The 23,231-nt window shown below is 45.0% G+C and overlaps 1 protein-coding gene and 1 long non-coding RNA gene across 2 annotated transcripts in view; one reads left to right on the top strand and one right to left on the bottom strand.

Moving 5' to 3' along the window:
- ANP32A (acidic nuclear phosphoprotein 32 family member A) overlaps nt 1-10,795 on the bottom strand; it is a 41,542-nt gene extending 30,747 nt beyond the window's left edge. Inside the window, exon 1 of the mRNA XM_070420341.1 lies at nt 10,594-10,795. Coding sequence (XP_070276442.1) covers nt 10,594-10,647 — 54 coding nt within the window. The 5' untranslated portion in view covers nt 10,648-10,795. The remainder of the gene's footprint in view (nt 1-10,593) is intronic.
- Nucleotides 7,846-22,664, top strand: LOC139013894 (uncharacterized). Its single transcript, XR_011472157.1, has 3 exons — nt 7,846-8,239; nt 10,670-11,144; nt 22,457-22,664. It is a non-coding gene; the product is annotated as an uncharacterized lncRNA (long non-coding RNA).
- The last annotated feature ends 567 nt before the right edge of the window (nt 22,665-23,231 follow it).

Here is a 23,231-nt window from a genome sequence, read left to right as displayed (position 1 = left end):
GCAAGAGGGAGCGTATCTCATGAAGGTCAGGGTGTAAGTACTGATGCTGAGGAGCCACATAAGAGAAGACAGGGAAAGCTGTTTAGGAAGCAAACCAGATTGAAGAGGGTTGAGGTGTGAGGAGGGAACGGAGAAGGTGGTTATAGACAATGCAATAAGCTGCATGTAAAAGGGAAGAGATAGGTAACAGCCACAATGAGATAGAAGAACCAAGGGCGGTCTTCCACTTGTTTTAAGGTGGGAGAAACATCCCACGCTGGAGAAGCATCCCTACAAGAGAGTGGCTAGGTGCCCAGAACGAAGAAGGGGACCAGAGGGCAGGCAGGGATGAGACCCAAAGGACAGCTGAGCTGGGCATGGACTTGGTCTCTAGGTATTTCTTTGTGGAAACCAGGAGGTTTTAATTTTCTCTGTAAGGAAGGAGGATGCAGCTAAGACAGTGGTCGGCAAACTGCGGCTCTTGAGCCACATGCGGCTCTTTGGCCCCTTGAGTGTGGCTCTTCCACAAAATACCACGTGTGGGCGCGCACGTACAGTGCAATTGACACTTCGTGGCCCATGTGCAGAAGTCGGTTTTCGACCTGGGCGAGTCTATTTTGAAGAAGTGGCGTTAGAAGAAGTGGGGGTACGTTCGCTGAGGTCGACCCCTCAAATTGAGGACGTTTTTAGCGAAGGGCAGCTTAGGAGTACCCTAATTAAGTTAATAGCAATGTACCTACCTATATAGTTTAAGTTTAAAAAATTTGGCTCTCAAAAGAAATTTCAATCGTTGTACTGTTGATATTTGGCTCTGTTGACTAATGAGTTTGCCGACCACTGAGCTAGGAGGGAGAGGGTCTGAGAGGGTAGGTAAGTGGGCAGTTTGAGAAGAGCCTAAAACAGCCGCTTGAGGGCAGTGACAAAAGGAGTTGCCAGGAGAGCGGCAAGTCGTGACATTCTCCGCAGCAGAAACAACCTGACAATCCAATGCCGGGCTGAGCCACGATGTTTAGATGGGATGGTTATCCTCACATTCAGAAGCAACACATTTACTGTGGAATTGCTTGTGGGGAAAAATAACTTCTGGCAAGTTTGAGTCTATAGCTTCTAACCTCTTTTCCCATTCAAACAAACGTTTCTTTTTTATATATATAATGTGTCTGTTGATAATGTAAGGTTTATTTTTAAGTGGGCGACAACTGTGGTGTTCTAGTGGAACAAACCATAATAACAACATATAATGCTTATTGAGCGCTTACTGTGTGCCAGGCTGTGGTAGGCACTATCACATCGTCATTTTACACAGACAAGAAGGGAAGGTGGGGTGAGGGAGCTTGCCCAAGTACCACAGCTGGAAGGGGTGGGGGGACAGGAGGAACACCCAGGCAGTCTGGGTGGGAGTAGCAGCCGAGTGAATCTTCTGTTGACAACCTTTCTCCTCCACACTGGTAAATAAATGTGGGAGCCCCCAGGCAGCCCGCACAGTGTGCCTACACCAAAGGATGGAGGGCAGTGGGTGATGAGGGTAGAGAGAAGGGAGTGGAGGAACATGCTTGGCTTAGGGTCACTGACACAACCAGGAACACAGGAAGGCATCCATCCAGAGTAGGAATTTAGAATAATGATTCTTTATTGCCATGAAAAAGTTTTGGTTAGGAAAAGAGCTAGAAGAAAGGAGAGCAGGTTGAGAAAATGGGACTCTGAGATAAACTGGCTTAACAACGCAGAAATCACTGACCCTCGGGAGACAGGTTTCACAATGCTACAAACGGCATTCCCTCATTCCCCCAAATCAAACCACAAAATATGTGAGTGTGAAGGAACCTTAATGTTCATATTTTAGATGTCTTTCAAACACGAACGATTAATGAAACCAATATATGGGTCAAAGTCAGCACACTTGTTTCAATGAAAAGTGTTTTACACGCAGTAAGGGAGCTGTCAAGTTTTTCAAATGACATGTATGTATCTACACCAGTGGTTCTCAGCCTTCCTAATGCCACGACCCTTTAATATAGTTCCTCATGTTGTGGTGACCCCCAACCATAACATTATTTTTGTTGCTACTTCATAACTGTAATTTTGCTACTGTTATGAATTGTAATGTAAATATCTGATATGCAAGATGTATTTTCATTGTTACAAATTGGACATAATTAAAGCATAGTGATGAATCACAAAAACAATATGTAATTATATATGTGTTTTCCGATGGTCTTAGGTGACCCCTGTGAAAGGGTCGTTCGACCCCCAAAGGGGTCGCGACCCACAGGTTGAGAACTGCTGATCTACACACTGGGCAGTGGTATAAGTCATTTCTTACTGTTAGGATCAAAAAGTTTGAAAGCCACTAATCTAATTAACAGTGAAGCAAATAGAGGCCCAAAGCAGCTGAACAATATGCCTGATTTAGTTAATAGCAAAGCTGAGAACAGCATTCAAGTTTCTAAGAGTTCTCTGGTAATTTCCTCACCAAACTGGAATCTCCAAATGCAAACAACTCTGGGAAAGAGAGCCCTGACTTTAATCCAAATTAGAGTAAAAGACGTAAGTAAGCTGATCTTTTAGATCTGCTGCCTGGAGCAAGTTTGGGTAAAGGAGAAGACAGACAAGTATATCAGGGCAGCGGTAGAGCCAAAACAAAATAAATTTGAGTGAAAACATGGGGGTTACAGGGTGTAGGCCCAGTAGGCACAGGACAGGAGCTGGTGTGGTAGAGCAAAGAGGTTTTATCTTGTTTACAGACTTGGCATTAACCAATCTCATCGGACAACTAGTTCTATACAAGGAAGGTGCTTCCATGTCTGGACAGGTGGCCCAGGGTGCTTTGTGGATCCTTTTCAACAAATTTTATTAAATGAGAAGTTCTGAACAACAGATGCCTTCGAAATTCTCCATCCCTGCCAGACTCCATCTCTTTAATGAAAACATCATTGTTGGGCATTTTTCATTTGTCATAAAATTACATTTCAATGTAATGTTAAGATTCAGAGTCAGGTCCATGCTTCTCTACTTGTGGCAGGAAGGCATGGTGACAGGGACCCGTGAGGGGTACTTTATAGGAGACCAGAGAACTAGCCACAGCAGGGGATGGGCAGGTCACAATGGGGGGACATGGCAGCAAACATCTGTAAGGGAGTGCCCCCTCTGGACACCAGTGTAATGAGTCTCCTCTTTACCAAGGCAGAATTCAGGCCAAACAACTGGGCCAAGTTCATTCTACCAGGGCTCACCAGCACTCAGCAGCAAGTTCTCCTTTCCTAAGTGACTGCACCAAGGTAGAGAGGGCAGGCAAAAGGAGACATCTATCTGATGAGAATCCTACACTCTCTCCATAACAGATCACCAAAAGCCCCGAGTTTTCTATGTCAATGTGGTATGACTGATTTGGACCTAACCTCTGGGATGACCAGCTCATCAAGCTCAACCCGGTGCCTGTGTTTCCTATACGAAGGATTGTGTACGTCTAGATAGAGTAAGTCACCTGAGAGGCTGGTGATGCAGCAGCAGCTAAGGCAGGGAACTGAGTCTGTGGTTTGTTATCCTCATTCTCTTGGATTTAGCATCTCCTTCCCCAGGCCTGGCCAACCTCACATCCATTCCCTTCGTTCAGTGGCTCAGGCACAAGAGGCTAGGCAGCCGTGTGCAAACTACGGCCCGCGGGCTGTATCCGGCTCGTTTGAAATGAATAAAACTAAAAAAAAAAAAAAGACCGCACCCTTTTATGTAATGATGTTTATTTTGAATTTATATTAGTTCACACAAACACTCCATCCATGCTTTTGTTCCGGCCCTCCGGTCCAGTTTAAGAACCCATTGTGGCCCTCGAGTCAAAAAGTTTGCCCACCCCTGGTCTAGAGGTAGAAAGAAGGGCTTGGAAGCTCAAAGCCACTTTTCAGCTGGTTCGTTCTCCAGGAAACATGCATGGAGTAAGAGCAGCATGCCCAAACCAGAGATACCAAGGTTATCTGTGGTTTTCAATGATCTGTGCTCTGAGGGTCTGATGTCAGCCACTGGGTGCACAGCTGTGGCACCTTACCAGGCCTCAAAGCTCAAACCGTTGCAGTTCAAAGCTCCTACCCTCTAGCTCTAAGAAGACATCTAAAAAGTAACCATGTAACTACAAGATATGCAAAAGCCTTTTGAAATATTCTGAATATGCAAGATAAAGAATTTTAGCTAGTTATACAGAACCTCTGGATAGAAGCGGTGTCCAATTTTAAGCGGGCAACAAGGAGAATTTCTCTTCTAATGCAGGTTCTTGGATTGAGACTGATTTCCACTAGGTGTCAACTAGTTAAAGGGCATACATACAAGGATTTGGAGAGCCCCCAAAGCACCAACCAAATGAATGGCTTAATAAAAAAATGTTTTAATTTTTTAAAACCCAGATCTCAGGGTCCCTCCCCCAACTCTACTAAACCAGAGCTTACCAAACTTTTTCTGTAAAGGACCAAATAGTAAACTTTACCTAAAGGCAAAACTGACAGTACTACACAGGCACTTTTATAATGAGAGAAAACAAGTTTCCACAATTTTCTTTTTTATTAGTTTTTTTTTCTTTTTTTTAATCCTCACGTGATGCTCAGGCTGGTCTGGCTCAGTGGATAGAGCGCCGGCCTGTGGACTGAAGGGTCCAGGGTTCAATTCCTGTCAAAGGCACATGCCAAGGTTGTGGGCTCGATTCCCAGTAGGGGACCTAAAGGAGGCAGCCAATCAATGATTCTTTCTCATCATTGATGTTTCTATCTCTCTCTCCCCTTTTCCCTTCCTCTCTGAAATCAATAAAAATATATTAAAATATAAATAAATAAATCCTCATGTGAGGATATTTTTGCCATTGATTTTTAGAGAGAGAGAGTGGAAGGGAAGGAGGATGGGGAGAAAGAGAAACATCGATGTGAGACACATCGACTGCTTGCCTCCCTGCACACCTGGACTGCCCTAGATTCAGAATTGAGCCCGTAACCCTTTGGCCTGGTGCTCTAACCACTGAGCAACCGGCCAGGGCCACAATTCCTTTATTGATAAAATTAAAAATATGTGAGTATAATTTTTATAATAAAGGTCTAACACAGAATTCTTTTGTGCGGGGGAAATAACATTTTACTTAATTGGGATTCAAAGGTAAATGTTCCATATCATCAAACAGTGTATAATGTTTATATGTACACTTATTCTTAGCTCATGGGCTGTACCAGAACAGGTTCCCCACATGATTCTGGTGATGGGCCATCATCAACAGACTATAATTTGCAAAGTCCTCACTGTCCACCTCTGGTTTTACAATGAGAGGAGAACCCAACTCTGCTACTCACCTGCTGTCTGGCTGTTCCACCCTCTCTCCCACCCTCAATGATTCACTTTCACAACAGGGAGAATAGGATGTCGCAATTCTTGGCCTACCCTGAAGGAGTTTTTGAGAGGATTGAAATGATCCGTGCGGTATTATTAGCATATTAGTCCTAAACACCAAGGGCATGCCAATTCTGTTCAGTTTTTGCCTATAAATGTAGCAATGAAAATGCGTAACATACAAGATCCCATAGAAACCAGTGCCTAACGGTGGCTCCTGCGTGTCTTTTCATTACCCCAAATGCACCCCCCAATACCTAAAAGGCCAGATTTGCTTCAAATCTAATGAGAGGTGACATGCTAAACCAAACTCAGAAAGTGTATGGCTTCCCCTTGAAATGACAACCCAGGGTGTGGGTGGGGTGGTGAAGGAGGCCTAATATATGGTGACGGAAGATGATTTGACTTTGGGTAGTGGCACAGTGCAATGTACAGATCTTGTTAACACAGAAATCCACACCTGAAACCTATATGACCCTATTAACCAATGTCCCCAATAAATTTAATTTAAAAAAAAAGATAATGCCGAAACCGGTTTGGCTCAGTGGATGGAGCGTCGGCTTGCGGACTGGGGGGTCCCGGGTTCGATTCCGGTCAACGGCATGTACCTGGGTTGTGGGCACATCCCCAGTGGGAGATGTGCAGGAGGCAGCTGATCGATGTTTCTCTCTCATCGATGTTTCTAACTCTCTATCTCTCTCCCTTCCTCTCTGTAAAAAATCAATATAATATATTTTTTTTAAAAAAAGATAATCCGCAGAGCTTCTGGTCCTGACCAACTCTCCCAACATCTTCAATCAGGAGGCCCTCCAGTCTCTGTACCATCAACACAGGAAACTCACTTGCCATTAAGGTGAGTACGTTTGAAACAAAAAAAGCTCTTCCTTAAGGTATTTTACAAAAAAGGGTGCTTCGGGAGGGTAGAGACTGAGGACAGACTGGTTGTGATAGCCTGTGTTCAATTTCCTCATGTGTAACACAAGAATAATAAGAGTATCTTCTACCTCATAGTGCTGTTGTGGGGACGACATTAACTGATAGGCACAATCCACTAAGAACTGCGCCAGGCACAGCGTGGGTACAATGTAAAGCATTAGCTATTATTATTATTCTAATCCGAAGAGGGGCTCAGAGTTTGTGTCCCATTGCATCCCGTATCTCTCAGAGAACAACGCTATCGTAGCCTGAACACCTGAGGGCCAGATCAAGCCAGTTTTGTCCCTTACTCACTAACTAGGATTATTACTTCCGTTTTCCAGGTAAGGAAACCAAAGTTCAGAAAGGTAGGTTAGGTTGACCTGCCCAGCTCACAGGGGCAGGTTAACTTACCTTACCTCTTTTGTGGGGGGGGGGGGGGGGGGGGAGGCGGGGTGTTCAAACCCAGATCTGTGTGATTCCAGAACCAAGATTTACTGTGGACCCAGCCCCCAAACTTAAAATTACCATCAGCAGCAGCAATTCAGTAACAAAACATAACTAACCATGACTATTCCGAGCTCAATGCTCAATTTTCAGCCTGTGGATTCTGCGGTGGCTTGCATAAACTGGAATTAACACCAGCCTACTTGAACCCAATTAAGCAGTAAGTCAGACTGGAAAACATCAGGCGATGTATTCCAAAGGTCAAAGTTAAACCTGGCTTACTGGGCAGCCTTTGCTGGGCACTGCCATGAAAGCTAGTCTCTATGCAGACACCAGTTTAACCAGTGAGGTGTTTAATCGGCATCCTATCGGCTTTAAAAAGTCCCGGAGAGATGCCACCTACAGGACACCTTGTCTGGCTCTGCAGTCAATAGCAGAGAAGTAGAGTCTGCAAGAAAGACATCACTTACTTTTAAAAAAGCAAACCTATTCCCTTCTTTTATCCTTTATCCGTTCGCGGTTACATTTAGTCCTGTAGCTGTCTTCCCCTGGATAAAAAATAAAAGGAGGCGGGGAGAGAAGGGGGGGGCTCCCCTATCAACCTGCAGGGCGCTGCAACACCCACCTGAAACGCGGAGCAAGACCTACCTTCCCCGGAGAGCCCAGCCTCCAGGGCGTTTCCCCCGCGCCGCGTCCCTCCCGAGGAAGCGGCGGCGGTCCTGGCTTCAGTCGGGGCGCTAGAGTTGCGTGCGCATCCCCTCCCCAAAAAGAAACCCCCGGCTCAATTTCTCCCCCCGCCCCCTCCTATCAATTCCGAGGAAAGAACAAACACCAGGTTGATAGGTTCGTCCTCAGGACCACATTTAACTACGTCTAAAACGACTGCAGGAGGGGGGCTGAGGAGCGCCGTGGGGGGACAGGGGGGCACTAGAAGGAAGGAGCTAGCGATCGCGACGCTCCAGCAGAGCCTCAGGCCGGTGGCACGGGGAGGGAACACCCATCGGGTCCCATAGCGCATCTGAGGGTGCTGGGGCCACCTCCCCAAGCTGCCTCCACGTCCAGGCCCGTCGGGGTGATGGCGCAAGGCTCTGCCCCCCACCCCCCCTCCCGCAGCGACAACAGCCGCGGTGACAAAATGGCAGCCTGGCGCCCGGCAGTCGTGCCACAAGCGAACAGGGCCCTGGCGGCCGCCCCTGCCCCCTAATAATGCTTCGTCGCCCTTGGGGCTCGGCCTCGGGCGGGTCTGGCCGTTAAAAAAATAATAGAAGACCTCGAGCTCCAAACCAGCTCCGGACGCCCCAAGGCCCGCCCCGGGGACCAACCCCAGGCGCCCGCGCCCCGGCCCGCCAGCACCAGGCCCAGCGCCCTCCCGCAGGAGCCGCGGGGAGCCCGGCGCCCGCATTCGGGGCCCGCGCTCCGCCGCCGCGCGGTGGGGGAGGGGCGGGGCGGGCCGCGCGAGACCGGGAAACATGGCTGCTCATCCTATTCCAGCGGCGCGGCGCGGCCACCAGCCCCCGGATCGGAGTTGGGAGAGGCTCGCCAGGTGGGTGTGTGGGGGCCCCGGGGGGCGGCGCGGCGGGCAGGGGCGCAGGGGGCGCTCTCCGGAAGCTATTTGTCTTAAGAACGTTAAAAAAAATAGTTCCTCCTCCCCCACCTCTTTTGTCCCTCATTAGCGAGCTCTCTCCCCTCCTCCCCAAACGCGCAGAAAGTGCCCCCTCCACTCCCCGAGCCCCACCCGGCCTCGAGGCGCGGGGCAGGCGCGTGGGCAGAGCGCCTGGGCGGCGAGGGGGCGAAGCGTGAGAAATCGCTCCCTGCTCGGCGCGCTCCCCTCCCCCAGCACACACTCGGAAGTTTAAAGAGCCGGTTCGACCCGCTTTCGAGCTCGCTCCCAGGTGGCCGGCAGGGTGGACGGGGTGGGCCGGGCGATCCGCGCCCCCACTCGCCGCCACCCTCGGAGACCCAGGGCCCCTGCTCGGCGCCCTTCCCCCTCCGCACGGGGGGCTTCCGGAAAGTACGCGGGAAGACCGCGGCTCGGGCCCCCTCCCCCATCACCACACCCAGCCCCCAAACCCTCCGGCTTGGGGTTCCAGCCGCGAGGGAACCGACCAGAGAAAGGCAAGCCGCCGGCAAATTGTTCCAGGCAACTCCTGCCTTCTCCGCCGGGCACCCCTCCCCGCCCTGCGCGCCATCAGGCTCCGCACGTCTACACTCCACAGCTGCGTTATGATGGGGGGCGGGGGGTGGGGGGAGGCACAAAAAGGATCTTGTTTTCAAAAGTCTCACTCAGGTTTGGGGGAGGAACTAGAGCAAAGAGGAAGCGAGGCCTGTCTTCGCCGGGGATTCGGGGTTTAATCAGCTGGAGGGGCGACAGGTCAGCACACAGTGCTCCGCCAACTCGGGAACCCTGGCCACCGCGGCTGGAGCGCCGGCCCTGCGCCCGCGCTCTCCTGGTCCCCAAAGGCCACTAGAAGGAGTCAGCCAGCGTCTCTGTCTCAGCCCCGGGTTCTCTAACGCGGAGCCGCCAACTCGCATAAAACAGCTCTTGAAAGCGAGAGGGAGCCAGGAAAAGAAAACAAAAACAAAAAGCGAGCTTTCGCGTAACCCACCCTGGCCTCCCACTTCCTCAGCGCGAGCTCTCGCCCAGGCTCCCAGTTCCCTGCCGTGTAAGTTTCCTCCGGCCCTGCTCCCGCCGCTGCCCAATCAATAACGGCGACGGGCAGGCAAACTCCCATCCCGGAGCTGCGTGTTCGCGGTGCCCGCATCAATCTGGACCCAGCCAATGCCCACCACGGGCACCAGCTCCGGGCAGCCCGAGTCCTGACAAAGTTTCCCATGCCCATTTACTAGCCGGGCACCGAATGGCTGCCGAGGAGCCCCCTCTGGAGAAAGACCGGCCAGGGGTCGCCAGGGTTCGAGGCTGGCGTCCGGAGGGAGCGGGGTCGAGGGGGGACCGGGACGTAGCCTTGGGGTAACTTGCAATAGCGATCGCTCGGGGTGGGGAGGCGCGGGGATTATCCGTGCCTTTGCACGTTCGGAAATCCCTCCCCCTCTTCTTCCCATTTATCCTCCGCTCCGAAGGAAAGAAATATCAGCATCTGGCCCGAAGGTGGGGTGGAAAGAGTGAGGGAGAAAGAGAGAAGAGGAAGAGGCAGAGAAAGGGAGGGAGGGAGAGAAAGGGCGCGTTCACGAACACTACAAAGTTACAAATATGGCTCCCCCGTCTCTCGCCTCATCACTGCAAAGAAATGAAGACGCACTTTAAACTCGAGCCATTCCCAACTCCACCGCAGCCCCCTCCCCACGCGCTCTCCCCGGGGGCCCCGGTCCACATTTATCAGAAACTAAACCGGACTCGCGAAGCCCAAAACTTATTGTGTGTGCGCGAGCGAGAGTGAAAGGGAGGGGTGAGGTGCGGGAGGGGGTGGTGGAAGGGGGGGGTTTCATTTATAAAATATAAACCCCCTTTTTGTTGTTAAATCCAGGAGGCAGCCCCTCTCCTCCTCCTCCCTCGTTAATCTTTTTCCCCAGACGGAGTCATGGGAGCAACGAGCTAGAGGGTCATTTTGCCTCATTCTCTCCGACCCAAACGCGTGCGCCCGCTGGCCCCCGATGGGTGCACACTCGCACGCACACTCTCGCACCCACACTCGCACACGCGGGAGCACACGCACAGGTAGTCACACCAAGGGCAGCGGCGGCGGCGGCAGCCGGAACATGCTCTGATGGTATTGCAACCCCCAACCTTGCAATTCATTTGCAGTCCGACCCCCAAACCCACACCTCCCGGGCTCCCCCCCTCAATAAAAGTGCCTCACCCCCCCCCCCCGCCCCCAACGCACACACACATACACAAAGTAGGAGAATGGACCGACAGAGATATTTTTGGCAAATGCTCACATCAGAGGGCGTCCTGTTCCGCAGCTCTAAATGAATCCGTTTGTCCATCTCCATCTCTCGCGCTCTCTCTCTGCAGAGGCTCCCGCGCCGGCGGAATTCAATCAATAAACCCCGAACCCACGGCCGCGCGTTTTAGGACTTTGAAGGCTCAACCAGCTCCGCTCGGTTCTCGAGCCCCCAGCACCCGCGGCGCACACAAACCTGATCGCTGTGGAGGCGGGATCTGCGGTCGCGCGAATGAGCGGCAGGAGCTGCAGCCAATCGCCGCCGAGGATCTCTGGGCAACAGCCAGTGGCGGCAGCAGCGGCGGGGGAAGGGACCAATGGGCGGGCTGCGCAGCCGGCCAGGGAGGCTCAGCCATTTGGTTGTGGTGCCGGAGACGGACCCCTTTAGATTTCTGGGCGGCTGAGGAGCGCGGCCGCTGCTCCGTGGCTGAACTAGGGGGGTGGGAGGAATGGCGGGGGAAGGGAAGGTGACTACCTCGAGAGCCGATCCGCCCGGCCTCGCCAGCCCGCCGCCGCCTCAGCGTTTGGCCGGGGGCGGGGCCGCAGGTGCGTTATTCCAGGGGGAGGGGCGCGGCCGGAGGGGTCGGGTAGGGGTCCTCGCGGGGCCCGGGCCTCGCAGGGCCGCCCTAGGCCTGCGCGCGCCACCCCAGGGGGTTGCGGAAGGAGGCGGTTGGCGCGAGGTTTGGGAGTCGCGGGCTGCTGGGCAGGCGGGAGGATAAAAGGTCTGGAAAGAGGGGGAGGGATCAAGGGTGCAGTGAGGGTGTGTGGGGGGCGGGGGGGCGGCTGGTCATATTTTGGGTCCGGCGGGCGGAGCTGGTGGAACTTGGCTGCTGCCCCCCTTCTCCGAGGGCTCCCATCCCCGGCTCACAACCCGCGCGCCCCTTCTCCTCCACCCTCGTCCTAGTCCAGCCGCGGCCATCGCCGCCTCTCGAATAAATAAGTAAATAAAAGCAAGTCGCGTCCACCTTTGGATGACGAACCTCGTGGTCTCTACCCTTTCCACGGAGGGGCCTTTCAAATCGCTGTCATGTCAGGTCAGCTTGGGAGGAGTGGTCACCAAAAAGGCACCCAGGATCTTGTTTAGTCAATGAATGAAGACCGTGGCTTAAGAATTGTGTATGTATGGGATATTAAAAAGTGGGGAAGGAAGGTGCTGATAACTTCTGCTTTTCTGGACCAAACATAATTTATGGGCTTTATAGACCCAATGAAAGAAAACGGCGCACAGTTTGGTCTAATCGTCCACCTGAGTCATATGGTTCAACCTGGGTTGCCAAAGAGGCTCTGTTTGGAGCACTTTATCAGGCCTTTGCGCTTGTTTGCTTTGGGTTTTTCGAATCACAACAGTTGTAAGAGACCTGAAAGCCTTAATTCCCGCTGGGTTACCAACTTCTGTGTGCAGGCCTAAGGTCTTGGCTGCCTGTGGTTGTTACCAAGGAAAGATACATCTATTCTTGACCCTTCCATACAACTGTTTTTAAATGCTTTTATTTCTACACGCCTAGACTCTCACTATACACTGTAAGGTAGTTTTTTTTTCTGTTTGGACTCTCACTATACACTGTAAGGTAGTTTTTTTTTCTGTTTGGATTCTGTTTTTCAAGGAAGTGGGTTCAAGGGACAGATAAGTCAGTATGTATGTAGCAAATCTGAAATGTTGTTACGTAACACCAATACAGTTTCATTCTTGGGCGTATAAAGTTTAGGAGGAAATAAAAAGTGACAGAATGTAAATAAAACACATACAGAATGCCTGCACTGGGGAAGAAACTCATAGTCACTAATACTGTAACCTGATGGGTTACAAAAGTAAAATCCTGCAACTAAGCATTTGCTCAGTAAATTCTTTCAGATAAAATAACGAAATTTGAAAAGTGATCATGTTCTTTGAGTAGCTTGGAAATGAGGAATACAAAATTGAAAGTCATTGTTTTATATGGGAATAAATAGTATGGTTTATTTGACTTGACTTAGCTGACATGTCTTTCTCAGTGTTGTTAATCTTATTGAAGTCAATTTGTATATTTTGAATTTATTCTTTTTCAAATTGTACTAGCTTCGTTATAAAATGTACTGGGACCCCAAATTACCTGTGTGCCAGAGTCAGTTCTTCCTGGGTATGGTATTTAAGGTTGCTTCAAAGCAGAGCTCTTCATCAGAAGCACATTAAGTCATTATGTTGTGTAAAATGTAAGTAACATAGGAGTCCTGAAGCTTATGTTCTCTGATGCTAAGTGCTTCAATTTAAATATTTAACCCCAATTAAGTCCACATTTATAGCAATGTGATATGGGACAGTGCCTTTCGAGAGGAGTAATCCCTTACAAGCCAACCAATCAAATGCAGCGATGTTCCTCATCCAGCTCTGCTAAAAAGAAGAAAATAGTCACTTTACCGTACAAAAACTAAAGAGGATGGTGTGGAAGCTCAAACCCCCATTAAAGAAAGTGGACAGATACAAATTAAAATTAGGATTGAAAAAAAATGGCTTTATCACTAAGTGAAAATATTAAATTTAACAGTTATTTTTTAAAATATATTTTTATTGATTTCGAGGGATAGAGAGGGAGAAATGTCAATGATGAGAGAGAATCATTGATTGGCTGCTATTCTGCAGGCTTCTACTGGAGATTGAGCCTGCAACTGTGCCCTTGATCAGAATCAAACCTGGGACCCTTCAGTCTGCAGGCCGTTGCTCTATCCACTGAGTCAAACCGGCTAGGGCTAAATTTAACAGTTATTTTTAAAAATCACCTTACCCTTATACGTTTTTATAACAGCTTTTGTATTGGTGTTAGAAAACTGAAATAAGGCTTCGCCAGATGTCAATCATTAGATATTGTAATGTCTAAAACGTATATATAACCAATTGAATACTTAACATCCCATCTTTCCAACATACTCTGGAAGAAAAGATTCCTCTCATTTTTACAAACAGATATATTTGTAGCTTATTTTAAAGGAAATTTTAATGATTTTGATTTTTTATTATCAAAAGGAAATAGAAATATAGCTCAGCTAACACTCAGCCATTTGCCCCTCAGTACTTGACCAACATAAAAACAAAAAGCCCTGCTCTTATATCCTTATTTTACAGAGTTGTTTCTTGAATTACATTCAATTGCATGTTATAGTCGTAAGTCATTGCTCTGAATGGCCCTGCATATCGCACATCAGACATCAGAAGATAGAGTAAGAAAAGAAGCCCCCATCAAGAAGTCTTGGCTACATTTGTTGTTGTTTTTTAATCCTTACCCGAGGATGTTTTTTCCATTGATATATTAGAGAGTGGAAGGGACAGGGAGTAACAGACAGAAACACGGATGTGAGAGAGAGACATCGATTTGTTGCCTCCCGCATGCCACCCACCAGGACCCGGAGCTGCCCTTGACTGGAATTGAACTCGGGACCCTTCAGTCTGCAGGCTGACGCGCTATCCACTGAGCAAACCTGCCAGGGCATGGCTACATTTTGATTTGGAGTGAGAGCAGGATGAGTTCCTGCTGAGATGATTCTACAGTGGGAGTTAGGTGAAGGTGGAGAGTCTGGAACTGGATTTGATTCGCACTGCGAGTAAAAAATGAGCTACAATTCCAAGGTTTGAGCCCCTATGGAGAAAGATGGACTTCAAGTTCAGAAAGATACCATCCTGTCTTCCAGAATATTTCCCATCAAGAGCCATCCCAAACAAATGAGCAGCCTATCTTATTCTCTAGGAGGTATGAGCAATGCATATCCTTAACCTCTGGATACCTATTGTTAGAAAGTATTGTTTTATAAATCACCCACATTGATCCTGCTATTTTAGCTCATTTGCCCTTGTTTGGTCTCTAAAAATGGAGACCCTATAGGTAGCATCCTTTTCGTGAATTAAGCTGATGTATTCACAGTTCAACTTTTTGTTCTTCAGTTTGAGACTGGAGCCTGGCCATACTACTTTTTCACCTACATCATGGTTCTGCTGCCTGGACCCCAGAAGACAATGATATGGAAAGACTCCAGCTTAGTTATGTTCTCTTTGTCCTTCTGTATAAAAAGGTTTTTAGAATGTAGATTATTCTTTTGAAATTCATGGTAACAAATGTGAGACGACTACTGCATTTTGATTTGAATAGCAAAGGAATGTTGAGGCCCAGGATCTAAAAAGTTACTTATTGTTTGCTTAATAAAGTAGATTATTTTTAAATTATTGGATAGTTACCTTATCAATGGGTAGGTCATAGAGAAAAACCACTGTTAAGTAAAAATAGTAAAAGGATTTTTAAAATTACTAGTAAAAATCTTAAAAGCAGCTTAAAGATGATTTATTTTGAAAAAGGAAAAACTGCCCTAGCCGGTTCGGCTCAGTGGATAGTGCATCCGCCTGCAGACTGAAGCATCCTGGGTTTGATTTCATTCAGGGACACGTGCCTCGGTTGTAGGCTCAATTGGGGGGGATGGCGGGGGTGCACGGGGATGTGTGCAGAAGGCAACCAATGGATGTACCTCCCTCACATGTTTCTCTCTCTGTCTCTCCCCTTCCCTTCCACCCTCTGAAATTCAATGGAAAAATATCCTCTAGTGAGGATTAACAAAAAGAGAAAGAAAGGGTGGGGGGGACACTATTACATGTGCACTTGTTTGGAAATCACTAGAAATTCTATGAATCTGTCTTAAATATATTTAGTAAAGAAAATTTGGGGGTAGCAATAAAAGGAAAGTTTATTTACCATTCACCAGGAAGAAAACCAGAGCCATAAGCTCTTATTTTTAGTATTGAAATATGGCTATAAAGGAAAACAGTAGATAGTTTAAAAGTAAATAATGGAATGAGGGATCATGGAATAAGACTGACTAAAGGCAATCTATGTTGAAAAAACAGAAATGCAATTCATTTAGAACCTACAAATTTATTTCCATCCATCTGGGGTTGAAGTTTACCTCTCTATAGAAAAGGGTACTAAAGTCTATTGAGATAGAGAACAGATTTCCTAAGAACTTTTACTATATTTACTATTTGCAAATAGTGTTTGTAATTTTAAGCATGCATGGTAAAATTGTCCTCTCAAATTATGTACTTTGAAATAGTTCTTATTTGTATGTAGAAGTAATTATGTACTTTTAAATATGAATTACACCTCTTCTTGAATTAGAGATCATCTAATGCATTCTAATGTTACTAATAAGAAATTAGTAACTTTTAAATATATTTCTAGTTAAAATAGTAGATTTTCCAGACAATATACCTATACCCTAAACTTTGTCTGGAAATTCTGAATTCTAGCAACTTGAATATAAAAATTATGCATTCATTTGTACAGGACCAAATGATATAGCCATGTTAGATGTTTGAGGACTCTTACCCAACAGAGTAACACATACACGTTTTACTCTGCTGGATTGCTTTTTTTGTCCCAAGAATTTACCTGAAATCATTTTATATGCCTTCTGTGTATAAGACTTATATCACTTCTACATATATTTATTCAAAGACAACTCGAGTAACTATGACAAGTATTTTTCACTAGGCTAGACCAAAACTCATGAACATGTCTGTGTTCAAGTTCCTGTGGAGAAGCAATGCTGTAGGATGAGGCAGAATAGCAGGCAAATAACAAGCATGTTGGTCACAGTGTGGTAGCTGGAGCAAGAAAAAATATATTCATATGCCCAGGAAAAGTCTGGGAGAATATACATCAGGATATATTTTAAGATTTGTTTTGTTTTTACAAAGCTACTCTGGGTGATGGGGTCACTGTGTTTTCTGTTTTGTCAAAACTTTCTAAGATTTTCAGTTGATAAATAATTTTTGCAATAAGAAATTTATTTTTAGTGGAAAAATAAATATAGTGTTTGCGCTAGTTGGAATTCTTGGTTGCAGGCAGCAGAAACCCTGACCAATGCAGGCAGGACAGTTTCTTATAAGGTTACCGCAGAACCAAAGAACATGGTCCAGGAAAAGAGCCAAGATGTTGCTCAGGCATAGTCTGCTGAGGACCCCACCCCTCGTCATTCATCTCTAAGCTCTGGACTCTATGTCCCTTCACTGCTGTAAATGATCTCAGGAGCCTCCATTTTTGTGTCACTCCCTCAAGATTCAAAGCACTTAGGGAGAGCATTTGCAAATTCCCCAGCTTCCAGGGGAAAAGATTGTATGACACTGGCTCCCTCAGCCCTCCCTCCTAGTATTCTGATGCTAGGTGGCCAAGAGCAAAATCTACTGAAGTGTTCAGATTAAACAATACTGTGAAGGTTTTCTAATGACCCAAATTACCCATTTTAGCTCCCCTCCTGCTCCAAACTACTTACCAGGAAGAGACTTGATATGATCTAAATGTATGTATCCCCTGCCCCAGTCGATATGTTGAAATCCTAATCCCCAAGGTGATGGTATTAGCAGGTGGTCCTCCCAACAGGAAGCAACTGGATGGCGAGCCCTCATGATTGAGATTAGCACCCTTATTAAGAGGCCCCACAGAGCTCCCTGGCCTTTCCATCCTGTACGGATATAGCTAGAAGTCTGCAAACCGAAAGAGGGTCTTCCCCCAACCATGCTAGTAGTTTGTCCTGGACTTCCAGCCTCCAGCACTGTGAGAAATAAACAGCTGTGTGTGTGTTTTAATTTATAAACCACCCAACCTTTGGTATTTTGTTAATATAGCCTAAACAGACTAAGACAGGACTACTTCACCTATTTAGGATCAACCTACAACAGCCAATGTTTGAGCCATGGCTAAGTAGCTCAGTTGGTTCGAGTGTTGTCTAGATCCACTAAGGTTGCTGGTTTGATTCCCATTGGGGCACAAACAAGAATCAACCAATGAATGCATAAATAAGTGAACAACAAATTGATGTTTTCTCTCATCCAATACATTTTTAAAAAAACACACAGCAAATATCTGAGATCCTTAATCCTAAGCCAGAAGAAACAATATATTATTATTGATGTTGATAATATACTTAAAGCAGAGTTGATAGTAACAGATTTTGAGAAAGGTCCCCATAGATATTTGATTTAAAATAATAAGGCAGCCTAGCTGGGTAGTTCAGTGGTTAGAGCATGGCCCTGTGGACTGAAGGATCTTGGGTTCAATACCTCATTTGCAGGCTCAATCGCTGGCCCTGGTCGGGGCACGTGCGGGAGGCAACCAATCCATGTGTATTCTCACATTGATGTTTCTCTCCGACTCTTCCCCTCCCTTTCTCTAAAAACCAATGGAAAAAATATCCTCTAACAAAACAAACAGAAGAAAAAAAAAAGGTAAGGAATTTAGTCCTAAGAGATACACTAAAGATAGAATAATCCACATGTTATATTTCAAGAATAAATTCAGAGTCTTTAGATAGGTAATGTTGAGTAGTGATGTAGTACTGCTGATGGCTTTCTATCTGCCACTGTGAGCACGTGTCAGGCTCAAGTGCAGAACTAAACTGAAGGGCATGAGATGTAGTAAAAATGTATTGGAAGTTAGGCAAGTGGTCACAGGCTAAGGGGTCTTAAAAGGAGGCAGTCTCTTTAAGGAAAATTTTGAAGAAAAAAATGGTGATGGTGAAAGAAATGCAAAAACCACAAACACATCAAAGAGACCCATATTCCTGGGAACAAAGAGGAAGGTCGTAAAGGATCTGCTTATAGGAAACATATTAATCCTGGGATAGTGTCCTCTTCCTCTTCACTCCCTCCCCTCCCCCCACCCCCATCATTTTAGGTCACTTAGCTTAGATTGCTTTTCAACTAGAAAAAGCAAGTGATAACCTTGCAAGGACTTGGAACAAAGTTATAGGAATTCAACTGTTTTCTAGTTTAATTTTTACAACTGTTAAAGCATGGTTTAACTGTAACATGAATAGAAACTCCTTGTAAGTGGTAATAACTTCTCTTCTGAGATGCAGTGCTAAAAATTCTGTTCATTAAAACACAAAGTGCTCTTCATGACCAAGTGTTTTATTTATTAGAATTTAACTTTTTTTCCCAGATGATTTAATGCCGATCATGGCAGACTGCTAATTATTAAATAAAATCTCTTCCTCTCCTTCCTGCACACACAGCTTGACTATGCTTCCCAGCTGCCCTTGTAGTTAGATTGGGCCATAGGGCTGAGTGCTGAACAGCGGAGTGGGAGTAGAAGTGATGTTTGTCACTTTGAGGCCTGAAATCTCCAATGCATGCTGACTGACATGGAGATGACAGAGTGACCTTGGAAGCCAAGTGTTGTTCATGAGGTTGGACCCTCCCTCGCCTGGGTCTCTACAGAGAGCCGTCTACCAGCCTGTTCACTTGCTCATCAAGAGAGAAACCGTGACCAAGATAGAAACTTTTATGGTGCTGTGCCATTACACGTCTGAGACACTGCAGCCAGGCTAACACTAATAAAGATTTTTTAAAATCAGTCTTAGCTTTCTATTCATTTATGATTTTGTAGACCAACTGTAAATTTCAAATATTAGATTTGCAATATATCTTTGAATTTCAGGTTCTCAGAAGCACCATAAAACAGGTAAAAGAGTTATATTAAGTAATAAGAACTTAATGAAGAAAAGATAATTGTAAGAAAGTCTATATAAGTGACACGCAAATATATCTCTTTTCCCCAAATTTAGTGCTTGGCTCATAGCAGACATAAAATAAATGTCTGTTGTTTCATCAATAAGTGAACCACCCTCTGAAGCTCCGGACTGACATTTCACTTGACCATGAGACATTTCCTACAGGAACATCCACAGAACATTTCCAGAACTAAAATAATCTTCCCCGTCAGGCTCTGCCTACTTTGCCTCTACCAAAATACCATCGCACGCCTCACTCTCTTGTTTTTATCAGTGGCACCCTTGGAATTGCCCTCTGTTGACTCACATAGCCAAATGGTTGCCTCATCTTCTAAGTTTTATTTCCCAAATATCTTTCCTCCTTTCAGCCCACTTTCTCCACTGTATTCCAGCATGCTCACACCAGCTCCAATATCCCTCAGGTCTAAATTGACCCCATGTGCTTCTGTTTTTCTCACCAATAACATTATTTTTAAAAAAGAAGTGTTTTAAGGACCAAGATAGGATTACCAACTTTTAATTTTGCAAGATAAAAGTATGTTTAAAAAACTTCTTTATGTGATATATGTATGAAGAAGGTAAATATATAAGTAAGACATTTTCATTATCCACCTATCCATCCAACAATGGACACTTACATTCAATATCTTCACTATTGTAAATGTTGCAATGAACATGGACATTTACCATTTATTTTTCTATAGACTATTGTCTTAAACAGTAATGTAGGGTCCAGCCAGTGTAGCTCAGTAGTTGAGTATTGACCCAGAAAACAAGAGATCGCTAGTTCAATTCCCAATCAGGGCACACACCCGGGTTGCAGGCTCGATCTCCAATAGGGGGCCTGCAGGAGGCAACCAGTCAATGATTCTCTCTCATTGATGTTTCTATTTCTCTCCCTCTCTGAAGTCAATAAAAATATATTTTAAAAAATAAAACAGGTAAACTTTACTGGTTAGAAAAAAAAATTTTTTTTAAATAGTAAGGTAGGAAGGACTCAACATTAGAATATATGAGAGTCCTTTACATTAAATGAATTTAATTTTATGTAAACTCACTACATTATTCGGGATTTTCAACTCAGGTAGTCAGAAACTCTTCTGTGGACCAGCACTGGCCCTGAAGTCCTGATAGCCTCTCGTCGCCAAATGAATGTTCCTAAGCTCCAGTCACAGTGCTTCTCCCATCAGCAACAGCTTCTCTGGTTCCTGGTGGCCTATCCACCCCACCCCAGCCATGCATTTAAATTTCCAATAAAGAGACCACACATGACCTCCCTATTGTTATTTCTAATTTCCAGATAAATTGGACCTTCTGTTATTCCCTTTGTTCTGTCTTTCACTATGTGATTCTCTCAGCTTATACACCTTTTCCTTTTTTCCTCACCCGTCCAAATCCTACCCAAAAATTGAGACTAAATTTGATACTACTGCCTTCATGAAACCTTTAAATCCACCCAGAGATCCTTTCTGTACTTGAATTTCATAAGACTTTAAGGGTAGCAATAGGGCTACCCTTACAATACTCAAGTACACTTCCATGTACTATGTTTATTTGCCATGCCCCCCCCCCCCCGCCTCAATAAGTCCTTAAAGTTAAAATGTTTGACATATTTTGTCACCCCCAGTATTATTTGAACATTAAATATTCAATATATATTTAATGACTAAATAAATGCTTTGAACCTAGTGGGCACCCTACTTTAAAAGTCCCTTTGAAACATTTAAATTACTATAATCTTTAATGTCAAGTAAATAGCAATAGGATATCGGGGAAATGGATTGCTAAGTAACTTCTTTATTCTTTCTAACATGAGGGAAACAAAATAAATTCTTATTTCTATGACCACAACACAGAAGCTTTTCTACTATAACATTTTATTTTAGGCTCCTACCCAGGGATTGAGTTGTCTTAAAAGGCAATTTGTGGGAGAGGTGGGAATTAGAGAGCTCCCTAACTGATACCAATTTCAGTGAAGTTACACAATATTCCTTTGGATTTTATATTTATCAAAAAAGCAAGACAAAATAAGATGGCAAAGCTCAAAGACCCAAAACCATAAAACTGGTAGAAGAAAAAATACAGGGTAAACTCCTTGACATTGGTCTTGGTGATGATTTTTTGGATTTAACACCCAAAGCAAAGGCAACAAAAGCAAAAATCAACAAGTAGGGCTACATCAAGCTAAGAATCTTCACAGCAAAAGAAGTCATCAACAACATGAAAAGGCAACCTACCAAATAGGAGGAAACATTTGCAAATCATCACTCTGATAAGGGGCTAATATCCAAAATATATGAAGAACTCATATAATTCAATAGCAAAAACAAACAAAAAAAACCCCACACAATATAATTTTAAAATAGGCAAAGGAAATAGACATTTTTTCAAAGAAGACATACTAATGGCCAAAAGGTACATGAAAAGGTGCTCAACATCAGTAATAATCAGGGAATTACAAATCAAAACCACAATGGAGTATCACCTCACACCTGTTAGAATGGTTATAAAAAAGACAAGAAATAAGTGCTGGTGAGGATGTGAGAAAAAGAGCCCTTGTGCACAGCTGGTGGGAATGCAAACTGGCAGAGCCACTGCGGAAAACAGTATGGTGGTTCCTCAAAAAATTAAAAACAGAACTACCATATGATCCAGAAACTCCACTTTGGAGTTTATAACGGAAGGAAATGAAATCACTATATTGAAACGATATCTGTGTACCCATGTTCACTGCAGCCTTACTTACAATAGCCAAGAGATGGAAATAACCTAAGTGTCCATTGATGGATGAATGGACAAGGAAAATGTGAGAGATCTATATTCATCTATATCTCAGCCATAAAAAAGAAGGAAATACTGCCATATGTGACAACATGGCTGGGCCTCGATGGCACTATGCTAAGTAAAATAAGTCAGAGAAATACAAATACGGTGTGATCTCACATATGTGGAATCTAAAAAAACCAAAATCATAAAGAACAGATTGGTGGTTGCCAGAGGCAGGGCATAGGGAGTGGGTGAAAGTGGTCCAAAGGTGCAAACATCCACTTATGAGATACTGTGTATAAGTTCTATGGAGTAATGTACAGCATGGTGATGATACCTAACAACAGTGTATTTTATATTTGAAAGTTGTTAAGACAGTAATTACTTATTACAAGAAGAAAGAATTTGTAACTGTGAGGTGATGGATGTTAACTAAAGTTATCATGATAATCATTTTGCAATATATTCATATATCAAATCATCATATTGTACACCTAAAATTAATACAATGTTATATGTCAACTATCCTATATAATAAAAGGCTAATATGCAAATTGTCCCCTCAGGAATTCGACTGACCGGGAGTTCGACTGCTCACTATGATGTGCGCGTGCACCAGAGGGTAGCGTGGAATGAAGGAAAGCCCTGGCTGGCAGCCGGGGAAGGAAGGCCCCAATTTGCCCAATCACCAGCCAGGCCTAGGGACCCTACCCGTGCATGAATTTCGTACACCAGGCCTCTAGTATCTCAATAAAACCAGAAAAAAATAAAGAAGGAATGAAATGACAAAGCTTATCTATTTCACTCTTATTTAACAATTGAAGGAAATTTTCATTTTTTGTCTTTGATCTAATAAATCTAACATTTTTCTGTAATGGTCATGAAATATGAAAATCAATGTGTAAATGTTTTCATTTACTTCAGTTGTATGAATAGAAAATTTGACAAAGATTAGGATGAGTATATTTTATTAAGCTATTAATTTTTACAGAGGCATGGAAATAAAAGACAGGACCCTATAACAATACAGGAATTTAAATTTAGGATTTGAATTTGAGTGGGAGCATGTGGTAAGAAGCTCTTTATGTTTAGCCTGGCATTACAACTTGAGAAAAACATAGTGGTTCTTTTAATTCATTCCTTTTAAAATATGAAATCTCTTGACTTTCAGCTCTATTTATTATTGAGTACCTGACATTGGACTCACCTTCCTGCTGTAAACAACAATAAAAGCTAGACAAATTGTGTAAAACAGTTGCCACAACCAAGGCAGGATTATTACCCTTCAGAAACGGGAAGCACATGAGGCCAGACTCACATTCATTCCAGCACAAGGAAATG

This window comes from Myotis yumanensis, unplaced genomic scaffold (genome assembly GCF_028538775.1).
Source record: "Myotis yumanensis isolate MYYU_CA2020_CCGP unplaced genomic scaffold, mMyoYum1.0.hap1 SCAF_1, whole genome shotgun sequence".
NCBI classification, from domain to species: domain Eukaryota; kingdom Metazoa; phylum Chordata; class Mammalia; order Chiroptera; family Vespertilionidae; genus Myotis; species Myotis yumanensis.
This window is presented reverse-complemented; position numbering and strand designations above follow the sequence as displayed.